The sequence below is a fragment of the Cydia pomonella genome, chromosome 21 (genome assembly GCF_033807575.1).
Source record: "Cydia pomonella isolate Wapato2018A chromosome 21, ilCydPomo1, whole genome shotgun sequence".
Taxonomy (NCBI): Eukaryota; Metazoa; Arthropoda; class Insecta; order Lepidoptera; family Tortricidae; genus Cydia; species Cydia pomonella.
In genome coordinates, this window is record NC_084723.1 from 2,089,772 (window position 1) to 2,117,161 (window position 27,390).

The 27,390-nt window shown below is 35.0% G+C and overlaps 2 protein-coding genes and 1 long non-coding RNA gene across 3 annotated transcripts in view; 1 reads left to right on the forward strand and 2 right to left on the reverse strand.

The window, feature by feature from the left end:
* The window catches only part of LOC133529539 (uncharacterized), a 408,510-nt gene that overhangs the window by 262,166 nt on the left and 118,954 nt on the right, over window positions 1–27,390 (forward strand). The window lies entirely within an intron of this gene.
* Window positions 1–27,390, reverse strand: part of LOC133529557 (uncharacterized) — a 469,399-nt gene that overhangs the window by 226,144 nt on the left and 215,865 nt on the right. The gene's annotated exons all lie outside the window — the stretch shown is intronic.
* Window positions 25,631–27,390, reverse strand: part of LOC133529545 (octopamine receptor beta-2R-like) — a 312,683-nt gene continuing 310,923 nt past the window's right edge. Inside the window, exon 7 of the mRNA XM_061867289.1 lies at window positions 25,631–26,880. Coding sequence (XP_061723273.1) covers window positions 26,203–26,880 — 678 coding nt within the window. The 3' untranslated portion in view covers window positions 25,631–26,202. The remainder of the gene's footprint in view (window positions 26,881–27,390) is intronic.

Sequence of the window (27,390 nt, forward strand, 5' to 3'; positions counted from 1 at the left end):
ACGTTTTTTTGATTAAAATAGGTTTTGCCCAGCATTGTTATGGTAACCTATGAATTTTAGACGATTTGGAATGAAAATTGTGGAGTTACGATTTTTTTTCAAAATAAATGTATGGAGCAGGAACAAGAAATTATCATTACTCAAGAACCGCAAAACAAACCGTAATATCCTCGCAGGTGGTTATACTACGAATTATTTGTGATTTTTAGGCATACTATATTATATCCGCCACGGGTGCGGTTTTTTTTTTTTTTAAATCATTAATTGTTTCTATGGAAAAAGCACAAAAACCAAATTCAACATTTTAAGATTTTTTTGATTGAAATGAAAGCCGAATTTCAGCCCACAGTGCCACGGGCCAATCATTAGTAAATGAGTTCAAATTTGGCACATAGATCACTATTCCATAATATAATAAAGGGAGCCTTGTAAAGATAAATTCTATTCCACTTTTTTCTCCATACGAAGTTGGATTGGACCCATCCTAATAGCGATAGAGTCAGGACAAGCTAAGTTAGCAGCGATTTTGATAGCCCAGACGGTGCAAGTATTATTTTAAATGTCGAACTTCTATGAAATTATGACGTTTACTAAACACTTGCGCGTTCTCATTTATCAAAATCGGGTTATTAAAATCGCTTCCAACTTAGATTGGTCGGACTGTTTTATTTTATTTTTAAGAAATAAAAATACCTGTTGGCCTGTTTGAAGCTATACGAACATTTATAAATATTTAAAAAAAAAACCGGGCAAGTGCGAGTCGGACTCGCGCACGAAGGGTTCCGTACCATTATTTATAAAAACGGCAAAAAAATATATGTTTGTTGTATGGGAGCCCCCCTTAAATATTTATTTTATTCTGTTTTTAGTATTTGTTGTTATAGCGGCAACAGAAATACATCATCTGTGAAAATTTCAACTGTCTAGCTATCACGGTTCATGAGATACAGCCTGGTGACAGACGGACGGACGGACGGACGGACAGCGAAGTCTCGGTAATAGGGTCCCGCATTTGACCCCTTGGGTACGGAACCCTAAAAAGTAGAATACCCTATTAGAAAGAAACAATAGATATGGCGTGCCGAGCAAAACTTGCGACGGGTAAAATGTCCATTGTGCGGGTTTGCCTTTTATCTCAAATAATGTTTGAACGCTGAAAAAATATATAGCTATTAATGAGATAATAATAGACACGTCAACGTCAATCCCAAATCTTAAAAATGGAAAGTATTATTTATCTACACACATATCATAAACTCTCTACCTATATGATGCCTTCAGAATCCGCAAATAATAGCCAACATACGATACAGTTTTGTTTCAACAAATTTCTTATCTGTGAAAATGTTGTATCAAAATTGTTTTGGTAATGACATTCAAATTTCTAACATCTCTGAAAAAAAAAAGCAATTTGATTTGACCTCTATTCTAATATCAGTCGAGATGACTTTTTATTCGAAATGAAATGTCAATTTCATACAATTTTGACATATCTTGCATGTATACACTTCAGTAGTATTTCTTGAGGGTATTTTCAATTAACAATTTAGGTAAAAGTAATTAAATGTCGGGGACAATAAAAATAAACTTCTTATCTATTAAATAAAACTAAATTAAAACTAAAAACTAATACTAAATAAAATTAAAATATGTTAGTTATAAATATGTCTTGCATGTTAGTTGGTATCGAACGATATGGCAATCGGCCGCCGACTCTAGTTTGCTAATGAATTAAATGAAATACGGATTCATGATATGCGTGAAAAAAGTTTTCATTTACCGCCATTTGACGAACAGTTTATCTTTTAATTAATTTGAAAATATAAAATTTATTATTTTTCTTGTTTTTAAACTAACTATAGCAAACCCCACTCGTATTTTAATGCCTTTTATTATGTAACAATCACATAAACTACTATTACTTACTCCATCTGCATCATAACATGTGATATTCTCTGAGAACCTGCAAACAATTTTGTGTAGTTTCAAATAATAGTTAGCAAAACCGCGATTGTGGTGTTTGGTATATAAATTATCATGCACAAAATGCAAACAAAGCTTTGGAGGAACTTTGGACCACAGATTTAAATGTTCGGTTAATTCTAGTGTTGGTACAACGTAGTCGAGTCTTTTTCCTTATATTTCAGACTCGATGCGGTTTTTTAGACTCGTGTCGAAATATGAGTTCTTCTAAAATTGTTCGTGATTTTAGTCCTCCGTAGAAACTTGAGTTAAAGAAAACTTGAACTACATCAAAATAATGCAAGTTTCCCAATTTAACAAGTTGTGGAATCGTGTGTTAACCATGCAAATTTAAGCCGAAAAGTAGTTTTTTTTTAATTCACCTTGAATGTCTTCTGACATGGATTCGAGATTTTTGGTGACTTTTAAGAGAACCTTTAAAACGCCATAAAGGAGGTGTATTTGAGTTTCCGGCTTATTATCTCTCATTCCGAGATAAAAAAATCCTAGGTCACAAGTCAGTAAATTTATTCTGTAACTATTATTTACATGGAAGCATATATGTATCCACTAACTTTGTCACATACCTAACTTTATATTAGATACTTAGAACATCTTGGCAATGCACATTTCTGGAAATTCCAAGACACGTTGTCTGCACAAACAATTAATTGTATAAATAACAATCCCGAATGTTCATATAGGTTACATTTTAAATTTTTGTCATGCTTATTATTACTTTAAAGTAAATTTTACAAGACTCCAATCCGGAAAACTGTATTACTTATTAAGGTTTTTATCAATCTAACGGCCCGATTCGAACGTTTTTGTTTAAAGAAACGTTACTTTTGCCACTGACATATCCGATCCTTATCGTATCTAGACCCTTATATTTGACGTATCTTTAAGTTCGAATCAGGCCGTTATTCTTAAGTCACTCTTCAATCTGACTCTTAGACGACTCGATTCGCGACTCAAAACACTGAATTCATCTAAGTGCAGTCTCGTATGTATCGATTTCATCTTTACCTTTTGCGTGCAATGATTGTCCCCACGACAGTTCCTTCAATTCTGTTTTAATTTGGTTTAATTTAAAAAAATATATAAGAAATATGTGAATACCGTATTTTTATTACTAACTACAATGTTACATTTCTAAATCAAGTCAATCTGCTAAACTTCCACAAAATATCTACAAACAAATAACGTGACAGTTAATGAATATTAAAATCATTCACATATGTCTAAGGACGAACCTTAAGGGCAATAAGAATGGGGCCAGTACAGCGGTGTCACGCACACGAATTCGAGCCAATCGTGCAGTCTAACGCCACGGCGCGATTGGTTGATGAGTTCACACGCGGGCGATTGGTCGCAACTAGTTGCGTTAGACTGCACGATTGGCTCGAATTCGTGAGTGACACCACTGAACTAACACCATTCTTAGTGCCCGTGAGGCATGTCCTTAGACATATGTCAATGATTAAAATGAACTGTCATAGTACCATTCGACGCGAGAATTATAATTTAGACTTATAAAGACTCGAATCTTTCCCATCTCTAGTTAATTGTGCGCATGTGGTCATGATATACGTTTTACGTAGAATAATATTTAGTATGCACGTGCGAATTCAAAATACAATTCTAAAACCATATTTGTCTTGCCATAGATATGAGAGTATTTATTTTGCTAACTCATTGAATATGGATCGCCATTCGATGCCTGGGAGGTAAAACCCTATAACTAGCAAAAAACCCATTTTGAGAAAATCGACATTGTACATAAAAGTTATTTATTTAAACTTTATTGTTCATAAAATTATAAGTATAAATGGCAGACTTAATGCCATAAGGCATTCTCTACCAATCCACCATTAGGCCAAAAAGAGACGTTTGTTAGGTAAAAGTTAAATATCTGATGGTCATTTCTTCCGTCACAAGATTCACGTGGCGTGTCATATATTTTATCCCTTTCTAAATGCTGGCTTTGTGCGTTCTCTAAGGGCGTGTGCACAAATCACTTGAGGTTTTTCGGCTACTTTTTGACCCCCCCCCCCCCCCCTTGGTGATATTTGGTAAAATTCTTGGCTACCCTCCCACCCCCACATAACTTCACATGTATTTTCTGTAACATTTTCATTAGACCTAATTTTAAGATAATTTTAATTTTATCTTCTTTATTTTTCTATTTTCGTTACGAATGTGATGATATTTTCGTAAAATAGACTCGCTAATTTGAAGTGCAAAGTGAATATTTATGTTTAACGAAACCGAGATAAAGTGGTAGATATTTTTACTCTCATGTGGTATATATTTTTACTCTCATGTGGTAGATATTTTTACTCTCATGTGGTAGATATTTTTACTGTCATGTGGTAGATATTTTTTCTCTCATGTGGTAGATATTTTTTCTCTCATGTGGTAGATATTTTTTCTCTCATGTGGTAGATATTTTTTCTCTCATGTGGTACATATTTTTTCTCTCATGTGGTAGATATTTTTCCTTAGTTTCGTTCACTGTAAAAATTACACGATTGTGATTTGTGCACAAGCCCAAAGCAATAATATTGCTACATATTTGCAAACTCCTATTTCCTACTTTACCGCAATAATACAGTCTTCGTCTTCTTCTTCTGCCTCGCCTTTTTCCCGTTACGCGGGGTCGGCTTTCCCAATCATGCGACGCCATTTGCTCCTTTCTTGGGTGTCTTGTTCGTGGAGTCCCAACACCTTCATATCCTTTCGGACATTCGTCATCCGTCATTACCGCAATAATATAGTGCGTAAGGTTATTTGCATAAATCGTCGAACTAAAGCGGCCCGGGATTATCGTCTACCTATAGTTACAGATTACATGGCACGGAGCAGATAAATAAATAAATAAATAAATATTATAGAACATTATTACACAAATTGACTAAGTCCCACAGTAAGCTCAATAAGGCTTGTGTTGAGGGTACCTAGACAACGATATATATAATATATAAATATTTATAAATACTTAAATACATAGAAAACACCCATGACTCAGGAACAAATATCCATGCTCATCACACGAATAAATGCCCTTACCAGGATTTGAACCCGGGACCATCAGCTTCGTAGGCAGGGTCACTACCCACTAGGCCAAACCGGTCGTCGATACGCGGTGTAAATGAATAAGGATGCAGCGAGAATATTAATTTGTGTGAAAATGGAACAGTTCTGTTCCACTAATATGGAAAAGTGATAGAGAAAGATGACTACGCTACGCTACGGAGCGTTAACGATTGGCATGTTGGCTACGCGGGCTGGATCACCAGGCGAGCGACCTAAAAACCCGAGCGGGCCGCAGGTTTGCTATCTCTGCTATAAACGTTCTAATTCCTATAATCTAGTAAACCACAATCATTAAAATCTAGGGCTCCTAAAATTCTCCCTTAAGCCAGCCCCACAAAGTTACACGCACTTACCGAAACGGTTACTAACGGTAATCCTGAACCTCGTTTCCCCGTGACACGGCCCGACTTTAGTTTAGTGATTTATATAATTGCCGTGCGTTATGTAGGCGACCCGAGTGTGTCGCCTGATTTTACCGTGCTTAAGGAGAAGCAAGCGCAGAGGTAATAGGCTATTGTTATGATAACCAGGTTTGAGGAGTGCTATTTGGTTTTACGTTTAAAAAGTACGATGACAAGTGAAGCTTATTATAAGTTGATTAGAGATTGCGAATCGGACTGATTTTCAATCCGGCTGGATCCGGCCGGATTATGCCCACAATCCGGGCGGATCCGGCCGGACAGGATCGGGATTGGTATAAGGATATTAAAGCTAATTAAATGACAAATTTTTCAAGTTTTTTGAGTAATATGAGAAATGAAGGTTATTTTGTCAAATGTATTCCTAGTCGATATCGATAAAATTATGACTACAGTACCTACGACCGTTATGTTATTCTTTTTAAAGGCATTAAATATAATGACAGCCAAAAAATAAATTAAGCTCTCTATTTAAAAATATACTAATCACCATACCCCGGGGTTTTCGGTGCGGGAATGTTTTCTTGTATTTATAACTTTGTCTATTGTAAAATAATTACCAAACTATGAATTAAAAATAGAAGGTAAGCTTCAAATGCGCTTAGAAATATTAAAATAGTATTGGTTTTTATAGTTTTAACCTGGTTTTTGGCTAGTGTAAAACATTCCCGAAGAAAGTGTTGAGGGTACTTAGACAACGATATATATAATATAGAAATATTTATAAATACTTAAATACATAGAAAACACCCATGACTCAGGAACAAATATCCATGCTCATCACACGAATAAATGCCCTTACCAGGATTTGAACCCGGGACCATCGGCTTCGTAAGCAGGGTCACTACCCACTAGGCCAAACCGGTCGTCAAAATAATATAAAAACATACTTACATAATTTAATTTGATAGATGAAACTCGCCTGCTACATACAACAAATACTTAACCACTTATAGTGATGTTCGTTTGGGAAATTTTATTTTGTTGTCGTTTTTGCATTTTCTCAGGTTGTGATAAAATTTGGTGGATAGATAAAGTTCCTTATGTACAACATAAGCCTAATTTCACCGTAAGATGTCTTACGAAATATTCTGCGAGTTACAGAAAATACGTATGCAAATTTCCGTAACTCAGAATCAAGAGCTTTCAAACCTAACAATTTTTATCAAAATTGGACAGAATAAGTCAGTTTTTTTTTTGGTATCGTTTCAGAATTTATTTCAAGAGAAGTAAGAGCTCACCCTTAAATCTTCATCCGTAGAGCGTCAAGGGTCGCATTATGTAACGCTTGCTCTGTTTGATAATAATTTAAAACCTTAAACTTCTCTGAATAATTATATATAAGGTAAACTGTAGCCTTACCACGAGTTTGATACTGACCTGACACTGACATACTCGCTAGCGTGTGCGCAACTTACTTCCTATGCAACCCGTTCTTACTGGCATATTAGTGCGAGTGAGATGTATAGAAAGTCACGTTAGCAAATTTGTCAGTGTCAAACTCGTGGTAAGGATACTGGGGCAGTTGCGGTTGCAGAAATCGTCGTCCGACAAAGAAGATGAATTCACGAAATGCTGTTTCTTCCGAGGATATATATTGCTTTTCTCCAAAAATGCGAGAAAATAAGGTAAGATAATCTTTATTTAAGCATTAAACATCACTCAAATCGAACCTTCACATCAAAAACGTCAAAAACATTTCCCTCTTTTTTTTAAAGTTAAAGGCATAACTCATACTGCCATTCAGTACCATTCAATATTCGTTCATTCAATTTAATTGTGCAATATAAGCTGTATGTACGCATGAGATCCGTAAACAAATATATACCAGTTATCTTTCTTTGATTTTATTAAGCAGTATTCGTATGAGCATACACAACGATCTTGTAAAAACGAGACATGTAAGTTCGGATCTTCCTATCTCACTCTATCCTATAGTTTGAAATAAGTGCTCACCTGTAAACGTGGCTGTAATAATATATGGCTGTTTTGCTGCGAACATAATTTTAAAAGGTAAAAAACAATAAAGTAATAACTTCCCTTCCACTAAAACAGGACAATAATAATTTGACTTTTTTTAATTTAAACTTAATTTAAATTTGCTGCCGGCATAATGGAAACTTTTGGGCCGGGCTTGTTGCAGAGTGGGGATGAGCGTTAGATTATAGATGTGTTTGACGAAGCTTGTTGCGGAATTTATAAGTTGATTTAAATTTAACCATAAAGAAGGACTTCCTGTTCTATTTTTGCTACAATAAGGTGAACATTTCCGAGCATAATAGAGGAAAAACGAGTTTCCACAGATTTCTATTTTCTATAAAATTGGTATATGACGAATCGAACACGTATTTTTGTAAAGTAAATTAATTTAATCATGCGTTCGTCGAAAAATCTTTCTAACTTAAATTAAATATTTTTAGGAAAAGGTAAATGACATAAAATTATTGCGTCCATACCTTTATTTCACATCTGTATTTTAATAAATATTCAAGATGGTTCTTCACGAATATTCGGTTTCAATTTTTTTAGCAAATTACATGTCCTTTACGTAATTAATATCTGCACTCAATTGAGACATATATTTTAAAACAAAATGACTCAAATAGTTTTCAGAAATAAGTTCAAAATTATAGAATCTTTGATATAGGATCGTTGATCATTAGTCACATTTTTTAAAAGATTTTACAGTACATTATGGTCCTACTTTATAGCACTAGCGCGAAAATTAGCATATTACGTTACTGTGTCGAACATTTAAAGGGCCATATGTACTGTAAAACGTTGTACGATACATGTGCGAATAGGTAATTCGCAACTCGTGTCGATTTAAAACACTCCCTTCGGTCGTGTTTTAATTTATCGCCACTCGTTTCGAATTTCCTAAGTTTCGCAATTGTATCGTAATGTACTATTATTTCTATAAAAAATCTTCACTACAGAATATTAGGCGTCCGCAGCAAGCTTGGCAGAATTTCACTTTCCCATACAAACAGAATTTCGAATTCATTTTAAAACGGTCGGATTGTACTGAAACTTTGCATATATATGGTCCTGACCGTTTTCGGCCACGGCGACTGCTTCAGCTCCTCTTTTGGCGTTCATGTGCTCTCGTGCGGCTGACGTAGCCGATCTTAATAAATAATAAATAAATAAATAAATATTATAGGACATTATTACACAAATTGACTAAGTCCCACGGTAAGCTCAATAAGGCTTGTGTTGAGGGTAAATACTTAGACAATGATATATATAATATATAAATATTTATAAATACTTAAATACATAGAAAACACCCATGACTCAGGAACAAATATCCATGCTCAACACACGAATAAATGCCCTTACCAGGATTTGAACCCGGGACCATCAGCTTCGTAGGCAGGGTCACTACCCACTACGCCAAACCGGTCGTCGTAATCGTCGTCGTCGTCGTCGATCTTGTTGGCAAAGACCCGTGCGCACAACGGGCACGAGAGGGCACCATCAATACGAGTATAATTATAGCTGATTACCGCTGGTGGTCGGGCTTTCAGCTCATCCCTCTTGTCGTCCAGTTCTGAGTCATGTTAATGTAGATAGCTCCTAAAAGCTTATAAAATAAACGAAATACAGCTACAAGTTATGTATAACAAACACTGCACTACTGTCACCTTTGGGCAGGAGCATCTGGATGCCAGCTAGGACCCTTCGACTCAGTCCAAAAGCGCGCTGTACGAATCGTCGACGATCCCAAACTCACAAGCGGCATTGAACCTTTAAGTCTAAGGAGAGACTTTGCCTCCTTGTGTGTGTTCTACCGCTTGTACAATGGGCTGTGCTCTGAAGAATTGTTTGTCATGATGCCAACGGCCACTTTCTATCATCGCACCGCTCGCCGTCGGCAGGGTATTCATCCTCATACCCTAGAGCCTAAATGGTCGCGCTCTGTGCGGTTTAAGAGGAATTTCCTCCCGCGGACGCTTTGACTGTGGAATGAGCTCCCTGCCGAGGTTTTCCCGAGGGTATACAGGTTTTCAAAGGGTCGGCAACGCGCATGTACCTCTGGAGTTGCAGGCGCCCATAGGCTACGGTGACTGCTTACCATCAGGCGGGCCGTATGCTTGTCTCTTGTTTGTGTGCTCCGCGGCACAATAATGTCGCCCCACCCACTGCGGCACAATATGTGTCGGGTCATTTTGCAGAGCTATTTCGTCATCTATGTTTATTATCAATCGCTGGTACTGGCATATTGGTGCACGTAGACGTGAGCGAATTCAATGTCAAAACTGGTGGTAGCCATACTTAAGGGGACCACTGATTAACAGGACGATATCGGCCTGTCAGTTAGAACAAAAAGTTGACGGTCCCGAACAACTGACAGGCCGATATCATCAAGCGGACTGTTAATCAGTGGGCCCATTTATGGGTACAGTTTGTGATTTTAAGTTAGCTTATCAATCGTCATTTTTTTAATGTTTCTATACAGCAAAAAGTAATCCTAATTGGGTACTTGACACATGTTGAATATTACAACAAAATTTAGTTAAATGAATAGAAAATGAGTCATCCATTATAAAAAAGTGGAATTTAAAAAATAATATTGAGATTATAAAAATTACTAGGCTCCGAAGTCTCAAAAAATTTTTTGTCTTTCAAAAATAGAAAAGAAAATGGTACCATTCGATTCCTTATATTTTATTGAAAAATAAATTGTAAAACAACTATACACATAAACGCAATATTTCAGGGTCAAAATGGCAATTTTCTTGATCTTCCATACATTTAGGACAGACTTATACAGGATGATTCAGGAGACGTGAGCAGGATCAAGCTTGGGCATTCAGTAAGTTATAAGCAACTGTTTCGTACCAGTATTTGTGAGATTAACGTTTTTTTATTTTTTTACTGTTCAAAAAAAATGTTATAATTTATTTACACCATGTATGGTCACCCTATTTGTTTTATCCATAACAATTGACAAATTGAATGTCATCGGAGTCTGGTTACTTTTGAAAAATCGTATCTCACTCAAGTGTGACATTTTGTTTTCTTCATAATCAAAGTGCTGTCATAACGGTTTAAAGAGGTTTTATCTTTCTTAATTAAGTGTTGTAGGGTGTCCATGATTGTAGATTATCAAATTTGTCCTTCCCAAAAAGTTAAATAACAGAAATAAAGCGAGATTGTTTTACCTAAACATGATGGTGAACGGTTCATTAACATTTACTGATTGGGTAGGCTTAGTCCTGCTCACGTCTCATGAATCACCCTGTATAATGTGACGTCACATCACATTATCATTTTGTTAGAGGCGTTTCAATCGTCGAGTGCGAGCGTCAGACTTTAACTCTCATTTCTGACCTTTGTGTTGCTTAAATGCCATGAGTCCTATGTAAACATTTGATCCTCAGGAAAATCAAGATCATTTGACATTATTTACAAAAACAGTCAAGTAGCCAATTCACTTGAATTCAAGAACATTTAGTTTGTCTTATCCCACTGCTTGGTAAACCACGCTTACATTTTTAATTAAACAAAATCATCCCTCCAACATTGAGGTTAAGGGTTCTTTAAGTTCCCAGTCGAGCGTCGAGGGCTGAGAGCCTACCGTGAAACGCGAAAATCGAAATTACGTTATCTGTGTCTCTATCGCTCGAATATGCAAGAGTAAGAGAGACGGATAACGAAATTTCGATTTACGTGTTTTGCGTTAGGGCCCTCTGAATTACTCGTGTGTATAATTAATTATTATTAAAAACTGGCTTACCTTAAACTTTACTGGATAATTAATTACAAAGGGAAAGTACGTGTAATATGATGATATTAAATGGAAACGTTACTCTGTATGACATAATATGTTTTGCTTAAATTAGGAAACCGTGAAGATTTGTACTCTAAGCGGTTTTTTTTTTAATAATAATTAGCACATTGAGTGCCGGGAACCCGCTCGGCGGGCGCTCGGTTCGTAGTAGGTTTCCTCTACAAAGCGGGAAAACGCTAGAATCAGCTACGCGTGTAGCGCTACGAAAACGTTGGCAGTGAATGCGTTATAGTTATGACATAGATTTATAACTAACCTAGATGCCTAGTCTGTACATCCCTAGTGAAGCCATTTCGAGTACGACATTATGTCGCCCTCGTGTCATCGTATCCGAACGGCCCTCGCAGTACTCAAGGTCGAGTTGGTTTGTGTACACCTCCCGGTTATAAATTAAAAAATACAAGAAAGATGGTTGTTTGTGCGGTGAATTGGTGTCACAACACATCAGTGAATAAAAACAAACCGCCTGATATAACATTTCATGCGTAAGTATCCAGTTTAATGTGATATTTTTACGTAATTGTAAATACAAAAATCCAAATTTTCGTCAGCCGCCATTACTTATAAATGTTGCCAGGTGATATGAATCTTTTTTCCTCCAAATGAGGCATGACGATTACATTGATAAAATTAATATGCTTACTTTAAGTTCCTTGTATGACTATAGAAAATATTCTTTTTTAGTTTTTCATTCTTTTATTTCAAATTATGTTTTGTCTTTTATAAAATTACAGTTTAAATTCATATTTTTATTTTGTGTGATATTCGTTTTAGATTTCCGACTGATCCGCTTCTGTCTGCGAGATGGACGGAAAAAATTAGATTAAATAGGAACGATGCAATATGGAAACCGACTAAACATAGTCGAATATGCTCTCGCCATTTTGATGAGCAAGTAAAGTAAATTTTATTTGTGGAACACAGGTGTTACAGTTAAGGTCTGTAAAAACGAAACGCAACTGTCACTGTCGCACTTATATGGAAGACTGATAGAGAGATACAAAGCGTTTCGTTGTTCGAAGCAATAGCGATTGCCACCTTGGCTAGGCCTGCAGGTACAATTACTAGTACTGACGATAAATAGTTATTTGTTTTACAAGTGGAAAAGTTGTTGTTTAACCGCTCGTGCTAATATTGCTACTCGAGCTAAATAAAGATCCAAAATGTCGAAAAATGGAATCTTGAGCGTTGCGAGGGTTTCAAGTTACGAGAGTTAAACAAATTTTGCCCCAAGTGAAACACAAAACTTTTCACCACACTAACCCGAAGAAAATATTAGTCAAATAAAATCAAACCAAATCAAATCCAAATGATCGTCATTAAATATTTATCATTTAAAATCATTATTCCAAAGTCAATTCTACCAGCTATTATCTGTGCACATTTGTAAAATAAAAAAAATAAACGTTTTTTTATTTAAACATTATTTCACAAAGTACAGAAATGCAAAGTCCTTAAAAGAAACCTTGAAAGCTTTTGCTACAAATTTAATATCTACATACACACTCCCAAATGATTGATAGCCAAGTATAAGGATGTGGTTAAAATCCATCTACTTTAAGGGGAATAAATGAACTCTGGCAACCCGTTTTTGTATATATGTGTGTGTCGCTGAGCGTAAGACACGAGCGTCGCACGCACACATCGATCGAGTTTCGGCTTCACTTTTGGCAGATTAGCCTTATGAGGAGTAACTGTCTATGTGTGATAGGTCAGTGAGTTATGAATTATTTCATTAAAGAAATGAAAACATGTAGGGCCTTTGTCAGAATCATTAAGACGTAGAAAATATCGACTAAATTAATAATACATTACTAGACTACTTCCAAGAATATTTTTGTCTAGAAATTCAAATAAAAGGTTGCAAACCTCTGTTTAAGGCGGTATTCTAAATAACGTGAAAACTATTTATCAGATCCTAACAATTGGTTTAAATCTAAAACTATGCCCTTTGATTTCATCTGACAAACGACTTTAAATCCTTAGGTTAGACATCGCCGCCTAAGGCCTATCTATAGATTTACGCCAAAACTTTAAAACGAGCAAAGTTCTAGACTTTGGTAAATCCTCCAAAAGCCAGGCGTTGTAAACATTGGCATTGCCAAGTTCTAGACAAAAAGTTGCTTTGAAAAGCGAAATTTTGTTTATGTTTAAAGGTATATTAATTTAATTAAATGTTAATTAGGTTTGACGTTAAATGGATATACTTATATTTTAAGGGGCTTTTATTGATGCAGGTACAACAGATAATAGGATTACAGATAAGTACATAATAATAATAATGATAGATAAGTACGCAGGTAAAAATACGCAAGTAAGTATAACGGGTTAGCACTGATTGACTATCACGTTATTTTCTCGGGGACTAGCAAAGTATGTGTGTACTGTCAATGTACTTAATAATATATTGCACAAATTGGTTATCAGTACCTAATTTCGACTTTTTGCTGATTTTATTTTCTTCTCCATTTGAATTTAGTAACTATTATAATATACATAAGCTTGGTCTACAACACTTGGTAAACTTGTATGTTAACATACCGTTTAGTTAAGTCCGTTTATTTTATGTATGTTTTAGTGAGAGCGTTTAAGGAAGTAAGTGTTCATCTCTATATTGTTTGTACCTAACAATGTAACCTATTATCCTGTCGCATACTTCTGTTGTTTCTCCAATAAAAATAAAATAAAAAAATAAAGGTAATATTTTTTGCTTTAATTCACATAATTTGTTTTTGATATAATTTAATATTACTTCAAATTAAGTTACAGAATTAATATCGTTAGCTCCTTGGTATAATTTAACAGATTACCTATATTAACAGATTACATGAATTGATGTTGGCATAAACCAATTAGGAGGGAATTATTTACTATTGTGGTCTGTGCCGGTCAAAACAGTACACGTAAATCCATTTACCACCGAATATTATTGACTATAATATTTTGGTATGTTATCTTCATATATTTATATTAATATTTAGTCATACAATTATGTCAAAAGTAGGGGGCTTAATTAAATGGATTTGTTTCGTACAAATACAAATCCTCTTTATTGCACAACCTCAGATTTTTTTACATGGAAACACATATAATACATGAAGATATATGTATACAAAAGGCCGCCTTATCGCTAAAGAGCGATCTCTTCCAGACAACCTTTAGGTAGTGGAGAAATGAAACTTAATTTAACTAATTAGGAGGTGCAAAAAACTAAATTATAACTAAATATCACTAAATACCTTTAAAATTTAAGTCTACAACAGTAAGACAATATATACATACATACAAATTACATAATTATATGTGACGTTATCTATGAAAAGGGACCTTAATATTGTCGATGGCGCTTCCGCCGTTATAAACGATGCTCCGATACAAATACAACGCTGCGCGACGCAGTGCGGCGTAAGCGCCATCGACAATAAGGTCCCTTTTCATAGGTAATGCCACATACTATATAATATACTATATAATTCTTGCCAAAAATGATAACCAGTAACGCGGACAGAAACACTAACACTAACTAACGTTTATCATGTTTGATTAAATATTACAGACAGATGTACCAAGTATGATAAAAATGGGACTAATCTGTAAGTTCAAAACTTCAAACAAAAAATAATTTTCCAATTCGGTTGAGAAATCCTTAAACTACGTCCAAAAGAGAGGTATGGGCATTGTGAATGTCATGTCGCTTTGTGTGGTAGGGCACAGCACAGCGGATGTTATTCCAGATCTAGAGCAGAGCTCTCAACTGGGGAAGTACCTCCACCTTACAGAAAACCGCAGCCAAATAACACTAGACCCTACTCATAGTGTTGTGTTCCTGCCGGTGAGTAAGGTTGCCAGAGCTCAACGAGGGGAGGGGGGTTTAGGGTCGGCAACGCGCATGTAACTCCTCTGGAGTTGCAGGCGTACATAGGCTACGAAAACTGCTTACCATCAGGCGGGCCGTATGCTTGTTTGCCACCGACGTAGTATAAAAAAAAATTACGGAGTTCTAAGATAACAAATATTAATCCAATCCATCACATCCAACACACACACACATCACATCACATCTGTATTTAAGGGAGTTCCCTCTGCCAACAAACTGTCTTACAGTTTGGCAGAAGAAAATAAAATTGTAAAATCAGGGTTTTTTTTACCAGAATAAATGATTTATTATTATTATTATTATATCTCCTTGGATTTCACGGGTCTATAAATCCCGGTCTTTTGATAGGCTTGCGTGGGGATATAGATCCAACACGTAGAGGCCCCTTGGAGAGCTTTAATGTCATGTAGAACGCCTGCTGGAACCCGTTCACAGGCGCAACAATAGACACCCATGAACCGGTCGCAGCAGGCATTGGGACTATTGTAGTAAAAGTGAACAGTATAACGGTCTATGGATTGAAGTTTGGGAGGATAATGAGACTGGGTTATTGCAAAGACGTCCGGACACCTGCCATAACAATGTTTTCACTAGTTATCGAGGCAGGCGGTGACTCGCCGCCCACTAGATGGGCCCCTGAAAATGCCGTCGTGAAGACGACCAGGAGCAACACCGGTGTGAGCGGCTCAGGGGTGTCGAGAGGTGTACGCCGCTTTCTACCCAGTGGCTGATAACAACCACTGTGCCAACTCGCGTCTTATGCAAGTTTTCACTTCCACCCCTGGAGCATTTAGCTCTAACGACTCCTCTCTGGACGGCCAATGAAGGCAAATCCAAAGGCAATCCCATTATTATAAAAAAAAATCTTACATCAGAATTGAGAACTTCTCCATATACCCAAAGTTAGAGATTATACAACAGTATGACGCCTTTTGGAGTCTAGGGCGTAAAGCGGAAATAAAAATAGGTCGAGTGTCGGAGGGATTGCATCCATTAAATCATCGGAGCGGTGGCGCATTCAGCATATACAAATGTCATGTTTAGGGTTCTGTAGGCGACTAGAAACCCTTAGTTTCGCCATGTCCATCTGTCTGTCCGTACGCTTTGCTCGGTGGTTGTTTTTTTATTTTATTACGTATACAACTTACTTACAACTACTACTTACTTACTTTACTTACTTCCGTGGGACTTAGTCAATTTGTGTAATAATGTCCTATAATATTTATTATTTATTTATTTATTATTATACAACCTGTTAGAGCTAGAAAGCTGCAATTGGGCATGTAATTACACCGTGTTTTTATCGAATTCCGTTAACTTCGGGGTATCGGTAAGTACGTTTAAGGAAACTAAATGGCACAGTTAATTTAAAAAAAAAAAAAAAATTCTATTTTTATTTTTATAAAAAAGTAACTAAATGTTGCATTTAGCGTTGTTGTAACACGGACATTACATTTAACTCAATCAAACAATTGAAAACTGTGACATATCAATGTCATTTCGACCATCGATCGTCCGAGATAGTACTTACGTTTAGTAGCAAATGTATGAACTCGCACTAAACACTAATCAATAAGTAAACAGGCCCTAAGGCAAGTGTACACGCTCGTAAGGGCCTTATAAGATAAAAAATAATGTTTGATTATCTCCGAAATGGAGTTAATTAGAATATCGGTGTCTTTGAGAAAGTTACTTAATTTAAGCTCAGGAATCCACCCTCGAAATTAACGCAAATAAAAAAAAAACACGGTGTATAAGTATTTGCCGTCAAAGTGGTAAAATAAAATAATAATAAAACAATTTAGGGTACCACCCTACACGTATAGTGGGAGTGAATTTTTTTGGCTTCAATCCTAAGTCGTTATGTGGCATTGTGAAACTCATTTATTTTTTTAATATTTTACATCATAATAAAATAATTCGTTTGTAAAATTAATTACTGATCGATGGCGAAGATTTTTTTCAGTTTGGTCAAAAATGCTTTGGTATGTCCGGGTGTTCTCCTCTACAGGTCGCAATTCTCAACCGATCCTCGTGAAATTTTGTGAAAGTTGTAGAAGGTTCGATGATTAACACCTCTGGAGTTGCAGGCGTCCATAGGCTACAGTGACTGCTTACCATCAGGCGGGCTGTATGCACGTGTGCCACCGTCGTGGTATTAAAAACTAGAAATAGTTTGACGATTCAGTATTTGTGAGTTTTTCAAAATTGCAGAGCCATTAGCACATTATAGTTTTTAGTTATGCTCTCGAGGTCTACAGCTCACAGAACCATTCGTTTTATCACGCATCATGGTCCTGGCAGAATATCAGCAATGTGGCTTGCCGCATCACCATGCTGAGCCAGCGCCAATTCTCTGCCACGACCATACATCGTTATCGCGGGAGTAACAACGATTTGACAGTACTGAAATATCGTGACAAATAAACAATAACAGAGGTGACACTTCTATCGAGAAACGTTAATATGTACATAAGTACATATTAGAGTTCAAAATGTAATAGTAGAAAATTTAGAAAAATATTGGTCATATTTTACGAAAATGTAAATAAAATATTTTAAGATGTAAATATATATATATAAATTATATTCATTAGTGACTTATTATTCAAGTTGGCACGTTGACTCAAGCTTTTACATAGTGAAATATGAGTTAGATTGACGTTTTCAAACAAAACTTCATGCCAGATATGAAGCACATCTAAGAGGCTTAGAATGCGTAGGCAGAATATTCCGTTTATACAAAACAGACATTCTGTTACGTGTGTTCTTTGACAGGATTGTTTTTGCTCCCGCGATAACGATGTATGCCACGACACATGGTTACGTCCATTCATATCGTGTAATTTTTTTTCTTTTAATTTAAGCTGCATGACAATGTTTAATAACTCAATAAAATATCTTTATTGAGCTTACTCTTTGTTGCGACTGCAACTTAATATAGCAGTAGCTAAACGCAGCCGTCGGGCTCGGCTAGTATTCGGAGGCTTTTTAAAAGCACCAATAGGAGCGCTCCACATAATCTGTTTCGCGGCCAATTGGAAGCATTTAAATCTAAACCTTTTGTACTGATCAAATCAAATATTGCAAATCACTCTTTCATCATCCTCCATACTTTCAACACCTATTTTCTACATTGAACCGTTTTGGCAAGAACCCTTGTAAACCAGTACCTTTGGGATGATTATACTTCACTTCATTATAAATCGAAGTTTTATTTAAGTCGTCGAGATCCTGACCTGCACGGCGGCTACACTCTTTGTAATTATCATATATGTTGTGGAAATGAATAAAGTGTTTATCTATCTATCAATACATACACGATACAATCTTAATTTTTCGAATCACTGATGACTGATGCTGGATTCGATATATCAATCCATTTCCTGATTAAAACGCGGTAAGTAATTATTCGGCCTAAAATATTGGTTACATTTACATCGACTGAGTGGTTTTATGTGGAAGTTGTGGAACTAACATATTCAACGCTTTGATTTAATGTCAAGATAGCTTTAATAATTATTAAATTATAATGAAACAATAAATCAGATAAACAATTAAGAAACCTTGAAATTATTCAAAGTAAATATTTATAAATTTAATTAAAATTAAGAAAGTTATATAAATCAAGCCCTTGGCCATTCCGGAGAAAAAGAACGGCAAAGGGAGGCCGCTTACCACGTGGTGGACAACCGTTACCAGGGACATGGAGCGGGCGCAGATCAACACTCAGACAACCCAGGACAGAAAAACCTGGCGCCTTCGAACGAGGAGGGCTGACCCCAGATAACGGGACAAGGCAAATAAGAAGAAGAGGAGAAGAAGTTATATAAATCATAATAGTACATTGTGATACAAGTGTGCTAAGTTGGTCATTTCATTACACACGAGGCGATATTGTGCGCAATAAGAAAGCCGAGCACTATACCATACCATAGCACACGCATTTCATACGACGTTTTTCACCACACTTGCGAGGAAAAAATAAACTTTCATATTAATGAAATTTTAATTGTTAAATCGGTTAGTATGCAGTCTTGCATCTGTCATACTGCCTGCCGCCCCGCGCCCGCGGCGCCGGCTCCTGCCAATCCACGTTGTAAAATCTGCTCGACCAATTTAAGAAGGCTCCGTTTCCTTACAAATTATTAGCAATCAGTTACCTTTTTAACTCAGTCGGATAATATAATGAAATGCACGAGTGTTATAATATACTGAAAGAGCACGCGTGTTTAATAATTATACAGGATTATGAGCCAAAAATAGGTGGAATGAAAACGCCGTTTTGACCAAGTGTGTTCAAAAGTAGGATACCTAACGGACAGATGTCAGAACCCCTAGTGTAAATTTATTCGATAGCGAAACGTGATGTACGCGTTTGCGTTAAGTCTCATTTTGTATGGGATTTTGAGTTTCCGAAACGTCCCGCTTGGCGCGCTGTTTCCCATCAATCAATCCCATACAAAATGAGAGTTAACGCAAACGCGTACGTCACGTTTCGCTATCTCACATCTGACATCTGTACGTGAATGTTAACTCTGTTTAACTTTGAATATCAAAGTAGGTAAAGGTATAAAGGTATTCTTTTGTTTAATACAGATATCAAATGACTCCACAAATGACCTCATGATCTCTAGATCATTAACATTTCCGACGTTCTATAAGATACCCTTTAAGAGTTAAAAGGACCCTTTAAAAGTTCACCTCCAGCTAGGGTGACCAGACGTTCCGAATTTCTTGGGGCGTCCCGTTTTCAATCAATCAATATTTTTATTTATTAAAGATAGGTACATAGATGTTACAATTTAGTACTATTAGTATCACTGTCTTACCAGCATTAGGTGTACAAATTTTGTTTTGTGTTGGTAAGTTTAACAATAAATTGCATGCTTAAACCTTACCTTATTCTAAACACTATATAATTTTTAGTATTGCATTAAATTAAATTAATGTATTGTCTCTTTTATATTGTCAATGCAGTAATACGCTTTGTTTGATAAGAATGCAAACAGACGTTATTCAACTAGATTTGGCCATGCTCGGAAATGTGGGAAACCAATTCGGGACAAAACATTCCCGAATTTGATGGTACAAAACCTAATAAATTACTGAATAGGCAGATGGCGCTGATAAGCACACATCGCGCAAGAATAATTTTTCAAACAACCTATCGGTGCCGCGGTTTTCAATATTTTTGTTTTTGCCATATCCTTTACCGAGTAAATAAATAAAATAAATACGTCAATAAATACGTGAATATTATAATATAGAGAATGTTGCAATAGTGGCGTCTCAGTTTTTAATTCACCTTGTAAGGGTAACTACAGTGTAGATGTCCCGAATTCAAATATCAAATATCAAACATTTATTCAGCAAATAGGCCACAGGGGCACTTTTACATGTCCATTTTTACAAACAATAAAAAAAAAACAATTACAAATATGGAATCGATGAAATAATAAATACTTTATTAGAGATGTATACTGTCTCTAAATGTCAAATTACACAAAAAAAACTATGATAAAAAAATAAAACCATAAAATACTAAAATTCTTTAGAGATGTATAAGTCTCTAAGTGTCAGAGATAAAATAAAAAAAAAGATATTAAATTATCCTTAGAGATATAGAGGGTCGCCAAGGCTTGAATTCTTATATAAATAATTAAAAGACAAAAAATTTAAACAGACAAGAACCGAAATTTTAATTGCAATTTCCCTACTTTAATTATGACAGTCCCGGAAAATAAACTGCGACCTGCTAACCCTACCCGCCCTTTCGAGGCTCCAGTGAAGATTAAAGGTACAGTTCGCATGCAAATCTCCTGATGTATGGCTCTCGTTTGTTACATAAAGAACCGATCCGGGTTGACAGTTGATATATGGTCTATAGAACAAGTTCGGGAGGGAGAGACGTGTAACTGAACTCTTTTAGAAAAAAATATTACTTTTTTAAAGCAATTATGAGTATCTTGTCAATATAAACAAATATTAAGACTATTAGGGTTTTAAAGGGTTAGCAACGCGCATGGTACACTAGAGTTGCATGCGTCCGTATGCTACAGCAACAGCTTACTGGTGATCTGTTGTTTATTTGACTCTAAAATTGCACAGAAACTTTGCTGTATTATATTTTTACAATTCACAACAACATAAAGAACCAATCCGAGTTGCGCACGCACGAATTATAACTAACTGATATCAATCAGATATCGTTTTGATGTGAAATGTAAGTTTGAATAAGCCTGTTAGCGTTTCTTTTATTTCATTTTTTTTTTGAAAAAAATGTTTACATGACATTACAGTTGAACCAATGCGTCACGAAACTTAGAGTAACAGCAATAATAATTATAAGTATTAACAATTATAAAACAATAATGGCACATTAACAAATTAAATTGGAACAGTTGAGCACCTAGCATCCATCGCCTCACAGAATCTTAAGCATTTACTATACACTGCCGCCCGCACACCGCCCTGCCACTGCATAAATAACTATCCCCGTAACTGAATACAATATGGTGCAGCAACTGCTTGTCATCAGTGGACTGTGTGCTTGTTTGCCACCAACGTGATATTGGCAAACGTGATTTTTTTTAACTTTACCCTTTTTTTTCATTTTAATTACAATAATGTACTTTTGTATATTATAAAGAAAATTTTCATTACTTACACAAAAAAACATCTTGAATCAGATATTTTTTAATTAAATTGTAAGGATCTTATGTGAAAGTACAAAAAATGGGTTTAGGGTAAAACCCAAATAGGACAAAAAGAAATAATTTTCCTAAAATGTGTAACTACGGTTTATTTAATTTTACTATTCATATTTCACACCACAACATTGAATTCAATGGTTCTGCAACAAAGTTTTGTGAAATAACTGACTTACGGTATTTTTACCTAAGAGCATAAAACTTTTGGGATAAATTCTCATTCTATTTTGAACCATATTTCCATAAAGGTAAGGTCTTATGCATTTAGATTAGCCTGTATAGATAGTTTGAAGGATTTATGTTTTCCGAAGTAGTATCCTAAGTATGTATGACTGAGCGATGGATGTAATAGGATTAACATGTTTTGCCGTGTACTTGTACGAAACTAGGATTTCTTTATTTGTGTAGTGCAAAGCGATTTATCGCAAAAAATCGCGGGCCTATTCGGGTGTAAGTTCTTCCAACATTCATTCTTTTAAAATTATGGCTTCAGTCCAGTGGGGCTATTTCGCCAGTATCAAGGTACTTTAAATACGGATAAATTGTACGGTTAGTACAAGACAGTGTACGGTGATTTTATCAGCTCTTGTAAATAGATAGCTGGAATTTACAAGTAGCACGTGGACTACCGGCCGTTGACTCCAAAATGGTGGTTAAACGCGTTTCAAGATAATTTTCCATTCACTGCACACTACCACATTAGTTTACTGTATAATTAATTAAGATATCGATATTACACTTTAAACAATATTAATGAGCAAAAAAAAAAGGAATTAATCACGAGGCTAACTATCAAGATGGCGATGGCGCTCGAACTGGAAGTCTTCTAGTTTTAGTACTTAGATCTGATTTCGATATGATACCTACTGATCTGTCATTTCTTCAGCCAAAAACGTCCCTTTGGACACCGATGGAGCTGTATCATATCGGAATCAGATCTAATAACTAAAATTCGAATTTGCCCGTCGGAATAATAATCTACAGGGCGTTTGACAACATGTAGGTAGGTAATCTTTAATGCGTTGGCAATTCAGTTTGAAAATGTCTAGGAACGAAAATAAAAAATACTTTCAAATTATTATTTCATTTTATTATAACTAGCGACAACAATATTAATTTAAACGTAAATATTACTTTTAACGTTACATAGTTCCTTATATTAGTGACATAAGTGTACAATAAATAATAAAAGTACGTACTATGAATAAAAAAATATGATAAAATATATACAGCAAAAATACAAAAGGAAAATAATTATATAATCTGAAAATATATACTGACTATTTATTAAGTTCATCATTACAAAATATACTGTACTATTATTTAACTAACATTTGCTCGAATTAAAGTATTGAATTATCCTGAAAGTTCATTTAAATATGTTAGTGTAAAAATTAAAAATAAAATAAAATTAGGTTATTAAAATGGCGACACTTTAGTTAATACATTTTTAAATACAATAGTGTGTACATTTAATAAATCGTTTTTCTAAAACGATATTTTTGCTTTTCTTAATCTAAAGCGTCATTTGTCCCCGTTTTTTTAAATAATACTTTAATTATACCTAACAATTTTAAAAATATTACCTACTGTCTATATAATTATGCATTTAAAAACTTGTTTTATTAAAATTACTGTTATTTTCAACAAAACTTCGACACAATTAAGCGCACGGAAAACATACATTAATGAAATATGCTTTCAGAAAGCAATCAAATATTGAAATACAAATTCAAATTGAGTACGCATTAATATATCGTGAAATGGTTTAAAAATGATGAATTTTAAATAAATATGCTCGACATTTCTTGTAATGATGAGTAAACATAAAGTACCGTAAGTCCACCGAACTATATAGTCCTATATTACTGCAACTAATATGGTCCCAAGTTCAATACGTAATTAAAGAGGAAAGAATAGGTTATTTACAGAATAACGGTGTTTTTTCAATGAAATCCCATTTCGGGAGAAAACTGTTTCTACTAACTAAATCTTAACCAATCCCTTAGATTTTGATGTCGATCGCTTCAGCATAATATATTCTAGGTTTATAGGTTTCGCTAAAAAAAATGTTTTGTGAAAAAAAATAAAAACCTATATACTTAGTTTTTAATTGTGTCAATAACATATAAAAGTCATGGAGAATGGAAAGTATTTTAAAAATGGTTTTTTTTTTCTCTTTTTTTGTATAGTCGATCATGTGCTCTTAAGTAGGTATACTTTTTTTTCGTTTGATCTTACTTCTATTTTTTTTAATTTATTTAGAAAGCAAACAGTCATAATATAAACATATCATATATGCAATACAAAATATTTGTACCGCAACAAAAAAAAAGATACAAAAAACCTGAAGTTTCATAATTATGAATTATGTTAATTGAAATTACTAAATTTATAGCTGATGCATGAATATATCAGATAGAAAAAGAACTGCCATCAGTATCATATTATAATGTTGGCCGAACGTTAATTGCAATTGACAATCAACCATTACAAATTGAACCATAAACCCTAACGGACGGTTACAGTTTACGGTTCAATTTGTAATGGTTAATGGTTAATTGCATTAACGTTTCGGCCAACACAGTGGTATCATGGAAAAATAAGTAAGTATAGAGTACTTACTCCATACATCACTTTTCTTACCCAAACATTTATAATTTTCGTAGTCGACATCTAGCGTTAAGTAGCGGATTTATCAGTACTGCTATTTGATTTGACAATAGATGTCGCGAGTATCGCGACGAGCGAAAAGTCTAATAATGCTCAACAATTTTCAGCTAATATTATAACTGGATTAACCGGAACTCCATTTTCGACCATAATAATAATAATATAATAATAATAAAAAACTTTATTGTGTACTTTGTTGTTTATTGTGTCCATAGTAAGGTGGACAAGGCCTTCATCCTAAGAGGGGTCCTTAAATAAACAAGATTAATTAATTCTTAATAATAAATAAATATTCTATTTAATGTTAATTGATGTGAAAAATTATTTAAGTTATAATTTATTTGTAGTGAAAAAACCATTAATTAATGCATCCAAAACTATGTTCTTCAATATTTATTTATTATTTAAGGTGGACTATAGCCGGAAGCTTTATGGTACTTAAGTAATATTTCTTTTAAACAGGGTTTTCTGTGAAACTATTTATATTGTGTCACAAGGGAAAAAAAGACATTTACGGCGAATGAATTGAACCCTAAACGTAGCGAGGGATTCAAGTGTGTTACACCCAAAATGCAAATAATTTTGCTATTATGTGACACATTTGAGGAAATTCTAATGATAAAAAATATGATTTAAGATTTTTTTTAAGTAGTATTAAGAAAATATTAAAATGTCCTAGAACTGAAAAGTGTTAATTTGATACCTCCTATCGGGGAAGAAAAGTGCCTCCTAGCAGGTAAAAAAAAGCCTTTTTCCGAATTGGTGATGTGAAAAAGTGATTTTGTAGAATTGTTTTATATTCAAAACTAAGATACATTACTATAAGATTTAAGCAATAATTAAGTTAACTACTTATATTTACCTACCTTAGCTATCTCTATCTATCTAATACGGTACTGCTTGTACATAAACTGACATTTCAATCCTCTGGTATTAATTTAAAAATAATATATAAAAAAAAAAAAAATAAATAAATAAACGTTTATTCACGTTTCATGCCTTATAAATATTTACAATATACTTCTGCCAAACCACATATCTATCTGATATGGTTATCTATAATATCAATGACTATTATATATGTTTGCCCTGATATCGTTACGTATGGAGGTATTGTGTAATTTTATACAGTTCATACATATATTATACATTTCGGTTATTATGGTTTATACTCGTACTCGTAGGTAACGTACGTTACGTACGTTAGGAGCTCTAAGGGCCTACCGCGAACACCAAAGTTCCCAAATTGCGGGCATCTTTCTCTGTCACTCTAATACCTCCTTAATTGGACTAAAAGAGAAGGATGCGAATTTCGGTGTTCGCGGTAGGACCTCAGTTACATAAACCTTATAAATATCTACCTACTGTAAACGCTACGGCCTCACTGATTTTAAATCCAGGAAAAAAAAGAAAAACAATGTCAACTTCTCAGTCCTTCTTTAAATTTTGCTACATTTAATATTTCATCCCACATCACATCGTGATGAAACCTGCATACACTTGCGAAGAAATTCAAAGGTGCATGTGAAGTCCCCGATCTACATTGAGCCAGCGTGGGGACTATAGCCCAAGCCCTCTCGCACATGAGAGGAGGCCTGTGCCCAGCAGTGGGACTTATATAGGCTGGATCATTATTTATTATTTTTTTAATTTTCCATTTCAAACATCGGAATCAATTCTTCGTATTGTGCTTGACATCCTAGTATGATTAGATCCTTGCCTATCCAAACGCTCATGAGCATCCAAGTCCAACGCGTCCTTTTTACAATAACTACAAAAAGCACACGCCAAAGTATTCTTAAAAGCACTCCTAAACTCCTTATTAAAATACGCATAAATAATAGGATTAAGCACAGAATTGAAATAACCCGTCCAGAACATTATAGGATTGATAACCTCAGGATATTTGCAAGTGTCACATAAAGATGTTGAAACGTAGAACAGAAAAAATGGGAGCCAGCATATAATGAACGCGCCCATGATGATTCCTAACGTCCTTGCTGCTTTATATTCCCTCTTCATATTCAGGATGTTTTTGTCTTTAATATCTCTTGAATGTCTTTGCATTAGTCTCGTATGTCCTGCTATAGCTTTTTCCTGTCTGTTGGCTTCTCTAAAGATAGCGACATAAGTAAAGATCATGATCGTACAAGGGATCCAGAAGGAAACAGAGCTGGAGATGACAGCATAAGGCTTGTTGACGACCCAGTCACAGGTCTTGGTGTTGTTTTCTCTGTATTGGGCGTGTTCGGCGGTGGTGTAGTAGCCAGTGAAGATTGGGGCGTAGGAGATGGTGACCGGGCTGAGCCAGGTCGCTGCTAACATGATGAAAGCCATCTGGAAGTAATGGTTTTATTAAATGTAAACTAATGATAAAACTTATAAGTTATTGGCAAATGTTTAATTTTTGGTACACTTTTCTTTTCACATGCAACTAGTACTCATCAAGACAATTCTATGTTGATAGAATTGTAGAACACAATTACCATGTTTCCATGGGCATCTTCTGTCTCCATCATCAGATCAGCTCGATGTCATCATACTATTGCATTGCCATCCGATTTACAGATGTACGCAAAATTTCAGCTAAGGAAATCGCAAAGTGGCTCAAATTTAGCATTCGAGATTTGACCCACACTAACATACATACTGTTACCAAGCTAAGTTGGGGCGATTTTGAAAGCACAGAAAGTGATAATTTCATAGAAGTTTGCCGTTAAAATAACACTTGCACAGTCTTCGCTATCAAAATCACTGCCAACTTATCTTGGTCCGACTCTAACAGGGCGAATTAAATAAAAGCTTGTAAAAAGTACCATAAAACCACCCCAATATAGTCCAGAATTT